The following is a 10,993-nucleotide window of genomic DNA, read 5'->3' as shown; positions in this document are numbered from 1 at the left end:
TATATATATATTTGGAATATTTCTAATCCATCTTATTTTTAACAAAGGAGTAATTAATTAATTAATTATTTTTTTATTTATTTGTTTGTTTTTAAATATAACATTATTATACTTTAACTACAATTATACATTTATTTACTTATTTTATTTCATTTTATTACTTAAAATATTGTTGTTGTTTTTTATATTTATAAATAAATGTTTTTGGTGTATTTCTTATTCCATTGCGCAATTTTTTTCATAAAACAGAAAACAAAGAAAATAAAAAATTTGAATAAAATAATAAGGCCTTCCAGTTGTTGTTTTTTTTTTTGTGAAAGATGCTGATTCATTGAGGCCTTTCACAGCAGTAAACATGTTATTTTGCTGGTTTACCTCCAAGGCCTGTCGTGCGATGTCCGCCTGCAGCCTATGGAAAAGCTGAATGTCAGATGCTTCAGAAAAGCGATCTGAATATACTCTTCTGGATTCATGGATCCAAAGTCGAACCAGATCTGCACCCTGTCTAACACACTCTGGCCTGGAGAACTGGAGACCCTAGATGCACATACAAACACAGGTACAAAATGTTGGCTAATTCAAGATATTTACAGTTTAAATTACTGAGCACAGAGGGAATGTTTAACCTGGAACAGTCGAGAGAGATCCCACAGGTTGAAGAAATAGTAAAACTTTATAGAGGTGGGGAGGAAGTGCTGGAGCACCCTGTTATGGAGGGCTACAGCCGCTTTCACCACAGCTGGAGCACTCCTCACCACAGCTGGGCTGAACCGCAACCTCTGCAGGTGGAAGCTCAGGATAGAGCCAAAGATGGAGCTGAGGGTCTCACAGCTGGGTGTGCTGAACGCTAACACTGTGAAATGCCTCTGATGAAAATTAAGGTGAAGATTTGTCAGTGATGTCTCTCAAACACAATTTCATATTATATAACAAACAATCAACTTTTTTTACACTACACTTTTTTTTTGGTAGCACTTTATTTTACAGTCCTCTTCCTCATGTACATACTATGTACTTATTATAGTAATTACAATAACTAGGTACCAACCTTGAACCTACCCCGTGTAGTTACCTTATATTACCAGAACTGTACACTGTATGTACACTGTAAGTACACTGTAAGTACAAATAAGAAGTGCAACCCTTTTTTTACTACAATATATTTTCATATAATTCTGCATTTTTTTAATCAGTGCATTGCGTATGGAACAGAGTTCAAAATTTAGTCAGAATTTAATTGGTGGGAGATGCTGAATTAAGATTAAAAGAGAAAATTACTAAATTGCTTTAGTAAAATTGCTTAAATTTCATTACTCCAACACAGTTCCCTATCTGTCGGTCACTATGAGTTATGTCGTGACGACATAGGGGGTTTACTTGAGAGCCCCAATCTGCTCTGACTTTCAGAGAAAACGCCAATGAATTTTGGCTAGTGGATTTTGCATACCTGAGCCACATCCCGTGCATACGGGTATAAATAGGCGACAGGTGCATCCACTCATTCAGATTTTTGCTTCGGAGCCGAGTGGGTGAATGATTTCTTCTCCACAAAGCCTTTCTGATCTGACTGGAAGAAAGAAGCTGTTCCTGGTTGGCGTGACGGCACAAACAGCGGTGTCCCTGTTGATTCAGCGATTCCCCTGGGTGCTTCAATTAAAAGAGCAGTTTCTCATCACGGATGGCTCGCATCTTTTTAATGATGCCGTTCCGTCCGTGTTCTCTTGGTTGCGGTCGTTACCTGTCCTCTGTCGATGGCCATCAGTGTTGCCTTCAGTGTCTGGGCATCCAACATGCTGAAGCTGCATTCGTGGATGACTCATGTGTTCATTGCGAGCGTATGAGCATGACTTCGCTGCGATCTCGCCACTCTCTCGGGGGATGAGCTATCGTCCTCCGAGGATGAAGATTCGGTGGGGCTGCCCCCCTAGGGTGTTGTCGCCACCACCGAATCGGACCCTGAGTTGACGGCCATGCTTTCCCGGGCAGCCATGAGTATCGGGCTGAAGGTGAACACGCTGCCCAGTCACGAGACCCAGCGGTTGGATGATTGGTTTCTCGGCGCGGGGCGCTGGTGCCTTTTTTCCGGAGGTGCATGAGGAGCTGACGAAGCCGAGGGCGGCTCGTCTCCCTCCTCCGTCCTCACTACCCTCGATGGCGGGGTGGCTAGGGGGTACGTAGACATTCCCCAGGTGGAGAGAGCGGTTGCGGTGCACCTGTCTCCCATCCAAAGCCTGTAAGTTGACGGCTGCTCTTGCAGCCAAAGCTTTTGATGCTGCGGGCTAGGCCACCTCTGCCCTGCATGCCATGGCTATCCTGCAGGTCCACCAAGCCAAGGCACTGAAACAAATGCACGAGGGTAGTTCTGACCCGGGTTGATGCAGGAACTGCACACGGCAACTGACTTCGCCCTCCGGGCGACAAAAGTCGCGGCACAGTCCCTCGGGAAGGTGATGTCCACGCTTTTGGCCCAAGAGCGCCATCTTTGGCTTAACCTCGCTGAAATTAGAGATGTCGACAAAGTGCACTTTCGTGACACTCCCATCTCACAGGTTGCCCTATTCGGCGACACTGTCGAGGACTTTTCCCAGCAGCAAGAGATCGCGGCTCGGAGACGCGCTGCCTCTCCACTCATCTCTGGCCAGTCCCTCCGGGTACACGGGGAGTCCTGCTGTGATGGGCCAGGAAGCGATGCCTTCTGCTCCATCCAGCACTACTTCCCACTGCTGCACCACAGCGGGTGCGTCGATTGTCCCTTTGGTGCCACTCGCACGGAGCTTGGAAGCATGGCTTGCGCTGCTCAACCCGTCCCGCTGGCTCTTTCGGACAGTTCAACTCGGCTACACGATTCAGTTCACTAGGCGACCCCCCAGGTTCAGCGGCGTTCTCAAGACTTCGGTGGCAGCTCGAATGCCCTGTCCTGCGCGACGAGATTGCTGTCCTACTGGCGAAGGACGCAATCGAGCCTGTTCCTCCAGCCGAGATGAAGTCAGGGTTTTACAGCCCTTACTTCATCGTGCCCAAGAAAGGCGGTGGCCTTCGGCCAATCCTGGATCTGCGTGTCTTGAATCAGGCCCTTCACAAGCTCCCATTCAAGATGTTGACGCAGAAGCGCATCATCAGAAGCATCCAGCCCCACGATTGGTTTGCAGCGGTCGATCTGAAGGAGGTCGCGGAGGGCACCCTTGCCCCGTTATGGGAAGTGGGCATCAGGATCCTCAACTACCTCAACGAGTGGCTCATCATGGGCTGGTCACGAGAGCAGTTGTGCGATTACAGGGACCTGGTGCTCTGGCACCTCAGTCAGTTGGGGCTTCGGGTGAACTGGGAAAAGAGCAAACTCTCCCCCGTGCAGAAGATCTCTTTTCTTGGTATGGAGTTAGACTCGGTGAGTATGACAGCGCGTCTCACCAACGAGCACGCCCAGTCAGTGCTGAACTGCCTGAGTTCCTTCAGAGGCAGGAACGTGGTATCTCTGAAACGCTTTCAGAGGCTCCTGGGGCATATGGCATCCGCAGCCGCAGTTACGCCGCTCGGATTGCTTCATATGAGCACTGGTTACACTCCTGAGTCCCGAGATGGGCATGGCGTTACTGTACACTTCGTGTGACCATCACACCGGAGTGTCGCCGCCTATTCAGCCCCTGGACAGACCTTGCCTTTCTCCGGGCCGGGTGTCCTTAGAACAAGTGTCCTGGCATGTCGTTGTCACGACGGATGCCTCCAGTACGGGTTGGGGCATTACATGCAACGGGCAGGCAGCCTCGGGGCTCTGGACAGGGCCTCGACTGCTTTGGCACATCGATTGCCTAGAGCTGTTGGCAGTGCATCTGGCTTTGCGGCAGGTCCGGCCATTACTGCAAGACAAGCACGTGTTGGTCCACACGGACAACACTGCGGCTGTTTCGTACATCAACCGGCAGGGTGGTCTACAATCACGTCACAGCTCACCCGTCATCTCCTCCTCTGGAGTTAGACGTGGCTCAAGTCGCTGCGCGCCGTCCACATTCTGGGGGAGCTCAATCGTGCAGCCGACGCACTCTCACGACATCTCACATTCCCCGGAGAATGGTGACTCCATGCCGAGATCCGGCTGATCTGGAGTCGATTCGGGGAAGCCCAGGTAGACCTGTTTGCTTCCCACGAGTCCTCCCACTGCCAGCTGTATTACTCCCTGACCGAGGCCCCCCTCGGCACGGATGCACTGGCACACAACTGGCCTCGGGCTCTACGCAAGTATGCGTTTCCCCCAGTGAGCCCAGATCTCTGGGACAGCCATGTGTGGCTCCTGGACGGGACGTGGCAGACTTAAGTTATCTGCCACCGGCGGTGGTAAACATGATCACTCAGGCTAGAGCTCCCTCGATGAGGCAAGCCTATGCTCTGGAGTGGAGTCTGTTCATGAAGTGGTGTTCTTCTCGCCGAGAAGACCCCCAAAGATGCACGATTGGAGTAGTGCTTTCTTTCCTGCAAGAAAGGTTGGAGCGTAGGCTGTCACCCTCCACCTTGAAAGTGTATGTGGCTGCTATCGCACGATCTCATCATCAGGTTCCTGAGGGGTGCCAGAAGGTTGCCTAGGCCACCCTTGGTGCCCTCCTGGGATCTCTCTACTGTCCAGGCTGGCCTTCAGAGGGATCCATTTGAGCCGCTGGACAGCGCTCCTGACCGCGCTCACTTCCATTAAGACGGTCGGGGGCCTCCAAGCATTTTCGGTGAGCGAAGAGTGCCTTGTGTTCGGGCCGGCCTCCTCTCACGTTGTCCTGAGACCCCGGCCTGGATACATGCCCAAGGTTCCCACCACACCCTTTCGCGATCAGGTGGTGAACCTGCAAGCACTACCCTCGGAGGAGGCAGATCCAGCCTTGGCGTTGCTGTGTCCCGTCAGAGCGTTGCACATATACGTGGACTGCACCCAGAGTTTGGGACGAGGAACAGGTCTTACTGGCCCACCTGGACCTGATTTTTGGAACTCATGGTCCTCGCAACAGCCCCTCCCTGGTGCATCCCTCTGAGGAAGGACCTCCTTTCTCAGGGGCTCGGCACCAAATGGCATCCGCGTCCAGATCTCTGGGACCTCCATGTGTGGCTCCTGGACGGAATGCAGCAGACTTAAATGATCTGCCACCGGCGGTGGTAAACACGATCACTCAGGCTAGAGCTCCCTCGACGAGGCAAGCCTATGCTCTGAAGTGGAGTCTGTTCGTGAATTGGTGTTCTTCTCACCAAGAAGACCCCCGAAGTGGCCTACTCTCACTTTGTCCTGAGACCCCAGCCTGGATACGTGCCCAAGATTCCCACCACGCCCTTTTGCGATCAGGTGGTGAACCTGCAAGCACTACCCTCGGAGGAGGCAGATCCAGCCTTGGCGTTGCTGTGTCCCGTCAGAGCGTTGCACATATACGTGGACTGCACCCAGAGTTTGAGAAGCTCTGAGCAGCTCTTTGTCTGCTACGGAGGTCAGCAGAAAGGGAATGCTATCTCCAAGCAGAGGTTGGCCCACTGGATAGTGGATGCTATCGCCTTGGCCTACCATTCCCAAGGCGAGCCGTACCCCCTGGGGGTGAGGGCTCACTCCACACGGAGTGTTGCCTCCTATGCGCTGGCGCACGGCACCTCTCTGGCAGACATCTGTAGAGCTGCGGGCTGGGCGACACCGAACACCTTCGTGAGATTTTACAGTCTCCGCATTGAAACGGTTTCTTCCCGTGTGTTGGGTAACTGTTAAGTGGCGGGAAGAGCCGGCCGGTGTCACGCTTGCTGCGCCATTCCCCCTCACCCGGGGATGTGAGTGCCTTTTCCTCCTCCAGTAAGTTCCCCAGTCGGCAAACCCTGGTTGAGTATCCTCCAGCACCCCCGGCAGTCAGACTGGGCAGAGCAGTCCCTAGGCCCAGTATCGGTGTTAGCTTGCCCGGGTTTCCGGTCAGTCCCTTTACTGGGCTAGGTGTCCATATGGCTTGATTGCCTGCGGGCGATCTTATATGTGTATTTTTCCACGGTAAGGTTTCCCTCTCGGTGAACCCGTGTCTTCCCTTTGACAGACCACTCTGTCAGTCTCTGCTGGCAGCCGTTCCTCCCTACTCCTAGGTAGGACCTGACTCAGAGACTATTCCATATGTAGTACTGCCCCAGGCCTGGGTCAGTCCATATCAGTGTCTCCGTATGATACCTCCCTACAGGCAGGATGTGGTCTCCGTAGCGCCCGTGAAGCACCTTTCATGAAAGTCAAAATCCCTTCTCTTAAGAAAAACATTTCTGTCATAGAAACAGCGGCTTGGCTATCTCCAGCAGCGATGTACTCACCTTTTGATCCCTGCGGGGGCCAAGGTCAGCGAATTTGCGCTGGGGCGTTGGGAAGGTTGCGACCTTTGCGTAGCATTTGTCTGACATGTGGCTGCTTGTCAACATTTGCAGTGCTACAGGGTTGTGACAGAGTTCAGGTTGTGGCGCTTTCCATGGACCCCCTATGTCGTCACGACATAACTCGTAGTGACCGACAGATCGTAACCGAGTGAACGTCTCGGTTACGTATGTTATGTCCCCATGCCACAACCTCGAACCATTGCTGGTTGCCAGGGATACGTTCTCTGCTCTTCAGCGTAAAACCTGAATGAGTTCATGCACCTGTCGCCTATTTATATCTGTATGCACGGGGAGTGGCTCAGGTATGCAAAATCCACTAGCCAAAATTCATTGCCATTTTCTCTGAATGTCAGAGCGGATTGGGGCTCTCAAGTAAACCCCAGGCAGGATGTGGTCTCCGTAGCGCCCGTGAAGCACCTTTCATGAAAGTCAAAATCCCTTCTCTTAAGAAAAACATTTCTGTCATAGAAACAGCGGCTTGGCTATCTCCAGCAGCGATGTACTCACCTTTTGATCCCTGCGGGCGCCAAGGTCAGCGAATTTGCGCTGGGGCGTTGGGAAGGTTGCGACCTTTGCGTAGCATTTGTCTGACATGTGGCTGCTTGTCAACATTTGCAGTGCTACAGGGTTGTGACAGAGTTCAGGTTGTGGCGCTTTCCATGGACCCCCTATGTCGTCACGACATAACTCGTAGTGACCGACAGATCGTAACCGAGTGAACGTCTCGGTTACGTATGTTATGTCCCCATGCCACAACCTCGAACCATTGCTGGTTGCCAGGGATACGTTCTCTGCTCTTCAGCGTAAAACCTGAATGAGTTCATGCACCTGTCGCCTATTTATATCTGTATGCACGGGGAGTGGCTCAGGTATGCAAAATCCACTAGCCAAAATTCATTGCCATTTTCTCTGAATGTCAGAGCGGATTGGGGCTCTCAAGTAAACCCCCTATGTCGTCACGACATAACGTCTCCGTTCCCTCCATCAGGGAACAAAGGTTACATATATAACCAAGACATTTTGTTACATAACATAAATTGTTGACTAATTATGCCTAATTATCTCCTAATATGTCAAATTCATGTTTAATATATTAATACAAAAAATGTATATACTTTAATTATAATATATTAACTTGTATATATGAAATTAATATTCAAGTTATTCTAAACTGTGAAAAATACAGCACCACAAACTGCCCATGATATTTTATGGAATTTTATGGAAATATATGGCATTATTTATTTATTACATACAGGATATTTATTTATTTATTTATTTGATTTTTTTAGTATCACAAATACATATTAATACACATTTCTATAGGTGGTATAGAAATTGACGATTAATGATTATTAATAATATTTGTAAATGCGAAATATATGGTATGACAAAAAGTTTATATTCTGTTCTGAATGCTACACAACAATGTGCAATAAAGAAGCTCCCACAAAAGAAATTCAAATACCTGCAGTCTGGGGTTAATTGTAAAACTCCCCGATGTTGGATTCATACAAGAGAGATAATGGGTGTTGTGTACGTCTTTCATTGTTAAATTGTGACTGTCATACCTAGAAACAAGACATAAAATTGTTAGAGAGTGTTTTGACAAGTAATATCTCCCTTAAGTGGAATAAATGAAAGAAACGTTGATGTTGCGTAACCAGTGCTTGTAATCCAGATGCTGGCGAATGAGAGCGTGTGGCTGAGAGGTCCCGTAACTGTCCACAGCTGTCATGTTCATGTCATCGATGAAATAGATGAGTCTCTTGTTTCTCGGGGGTGCGTAACTCCTGCCAGCCTTCCTTTCGAGAGGTTTCTCCATTGCCTCTGATAATAAAAATAAAAAGCATTGTTTTAAAAGAACTGACTACAAATTTGCATAAGGCATCATTTTCAAAGAAATCCTATAACTAGTACAAGTGAAATTCACATTTTACATAGTGTTATAAACTTCTGGGATACATTTTAAATATTCCTATCAGTCCATAAGAGCAGAATTTTTTTGTCTAAAATTTGTATGGCTTGATATGTATGAACAAATCCATCTGTCTCATGCTGTTCAGACCTACTAAAAACTTTTTTTGTTTGTTTTAAAGGTTTAATAAAGCAAACATTTACTCAACATCAATTCAAGTACACCCTGAGGAGCACTTGGATGAAATCACTGGACTAACTGTTATTTCTATTATTATTATAACCAGATGAAATGAAATTTGTCATATGGACCACAAGGAGGTGCTGTTCTACACATCGGAAGACATTTTAGAAAAATGTGATGAAATGCACTCTGTCACACTCACTTTGCAGCATGGATGCAGTGATATGAAAGTGAAGGGGAACTTTCGCGGTTATAAGGTTCTCCGGTAGTGTTTCCAGAAGGTTCCTGACCAGAGCAGATTTCCCAGTGCCTGCTCCACCAATCAGCATAAGAGGCTGAGATGTCTCCAATAACATGCGCATGAAATACTGCAGTCTGACCGTCTCAACTGTTGGGACTAACACAGACTGTAGACAAAAAAGGGGGGCATTTGATTACTCAAGTCATATTCAGCTTATCTAAATCAACAAATAACACTATAAATAAGTCTATAAATAACACTATAAAATCTATCTATCTATCTATCTATCTATCTATCTGTCTATCTTTCAAAAGATTTCTATTTAAAAAATGCTGTTCTTTAGAACTTTCTTTCCATCAAAATATATATATAAAAAAAATGTATCACAGTTTTCACAAAGAGCAGCACAATGCTTTCAACACTGATTATAATAATACTTTTTTTTCTTGAGCACCAAATCACTTCTTTCAAAAACAGTGGTGTATATATAATTTATCCAATGTATAATTGGTGGTGAGAATTTTGTAGACCCATTGTACAAAAAAAAAAGTATAAAAACATTTACACAATTAAATCAGTATAAATACTTGTATTTCAGAAAAGGCTGTGGGATACTTTGCAAGAGCATTTTGAGTGAACTTTTAGAATATAGTTCTGCAATGAGACACGACAAACCTGTAGGCCCAGTTCATCACTATGACTACCCTATTATCAACATTACGTCTTTATCTTCCAAGAATAAAAACAGAGACAATGGCCCCACACACACGCATAATTCTGATTACTTTGAACGGTAATCAGATCCAAAACTCCTCTGACTGTAGGTTCAGCTCATGATGGAGGGAGGTTGTTTTCTCTGTATCTGTTCACTGACCCACTCTAATGCACTAACTGCACTAAATTAGCATGCCATTATTCTGAAATTAAAGTAGTTCTCTGTGAGAGTGAATTTTCTCAGGAGAATTTTCTCAGTGGATCACAAAGAAGTATATTGTGTTGTAATGAATATGTTCACAACATGTTATTCTGTATGTAACAGGAAGTATTAATGTATTCAGAGTGTTCCTACATCAAATTTAGACTTCAGCTTCCTGCAATACATGATCCTGTCCTCACCTGTACAGGTGTATCAGGGTCCATCTCAAACATGAGCATCCTGTCGGTCCATGGCAGGAAGCGTCTGGAATGAGGATCTAAATAGTAGTCAAACACAGAACCCTGTACAGGAAACTTCACACTCTTCATCTCTTTGATCCACCACTGACTGAACTCAGCCCGAGAATCATGGAGCTGAGAGATCAAAAAAGACAACATAAACAGAGACATTCTAAAGTGCGAGAAACATTCATATCATTATAAAAAATATATCAATTAATCAATTAATAAATAACAATATACAATAAACTTTAATTATTTCATAATATTCCGATTGCTGGATTCTAGTAAAACCAAAGAATTTAGCACAAATAATGAATATATAACTACAGAACAATATAAATGATTTCACACCTGTACAATATGTTTACAAAACCATGAAAGTGAAAAAAAAAAATCTATAAAATAACTGTCCACAAAACTGGCAAATAATTTGTTTGCACGACAATTAATTATCAGGCAAAATGTCATAATCGAATAGAGCGATATTTTACATTATAAGAACACAAAATACAAGTAATTAGTGGATTCATTTAAAACATCAGGGAAAGTGGACAGTGAGAAACAGGTTTGTATTCATGTAGACTGTGTTCTGACCTGGCTTTTTCCAGTCCCAGCATCACCAACCACAAACACTGAGTGATGAACAGATAGAAGCTCATCAAGCTGAACAACCTTCATTAAAAATTGCATTAAAAAATAAGAGGTTAGCAAGGAATCTAAAACAGTATGATAACTTAATGCTAAACAATTTAATGACACACTGTGCAGAGAGTTTCTTACTTTCAGAACGAACGTGTCCTCAGGTTGAAGCTTTAACTCTAGACTCGTCTGACGGACTATCAGCTCAAACTCTGCATCAGTCCGCCTTTCCACCTCCAAACCAGGGAACAAATCTCTAATCAGACCCAGGAACACTGGAACGTCTTCCGAAACGATCTTTGGCATGTTGAAATCTCTCAAAGCCTGCATCAACACCTACATAATGTAAAAGGAAGCGTCAAAACACAAGGCTGCTTTATCTATAGAGCTATGCATTAGGGTTGGGCAATGTCTACAAAATTGACATCGGACGATGTCTACAGTGAAACATCGCGATGGACGATGACATCGGCGGGTGCGGGGGCGAGCGGGGGGAG

The 10,993-nt window shown here is 46.1% G+C and overlaps 1 protein-coding gene across 1 annotated transcript in view; it reads right to left on the bottom strand.

Moving 5' to 3' along the window:
- LOC107743202 (dynein heavy chain 11, axonemal) overlaps positions 1–10,993 on the bottom strand; it is an 85,670-nt gene that overhangs the window by 46,553 nt on the left and 28,124 nt on the right. Inside the window, exons 38-45 of the mRNA XM_016556346.1 lie at positions 10,638–10,832; positions 10,452–10,529; positions 9,816–9,989; positions 8,661–8,865; positions 8,022–8,187; positions 7,826–7,928; positions 627–866; positions 376–537 (exon numbers count right to left, since the gene is read on the bottom strand). Coding sequence (XP_016411832.1) covers positions 376–537; positions 627–866; positions 7,826–7,928; positions 8,022–8,187; positions 8,661–8,865; positions 9,816–9,989; positions 10,452–10,529; positions 10,638–10,832 — 1,323 coding nt within the window. The remainder of the gene's footprint in view (positions 1–375; positions 538–626; positions 867–7,825; positions 7,929–8,021; positions 8,188–8,660; positions 8,866–9,815; positions 9,990–10,451; positions 10,530–10,637; positions 10,833–10,993) is intronic.

This window comes from Sinocyclocheilus rhinocerous, unplaced genomic scaffold (assembly GCF_001515625.1).
Source record: "Sinocyclocheilus rhinocerous isolate Xijiao unplaced genomic scaffold, SAMN03320098_v1.1 scaffold946, whole genome shotgun sequence".
Taxonomy (NCBI): domain Eukaryota; kingdom Metazoa; phylum Chordata; class Actinopteri; order Cypriniformes; family Cyprinidae; genus Sinocyclocheilus; species Sinocyclocheilus rhinocerous.
This window is presented reverse-complemented; position numbering and strand designations above follow the sequence as displayed.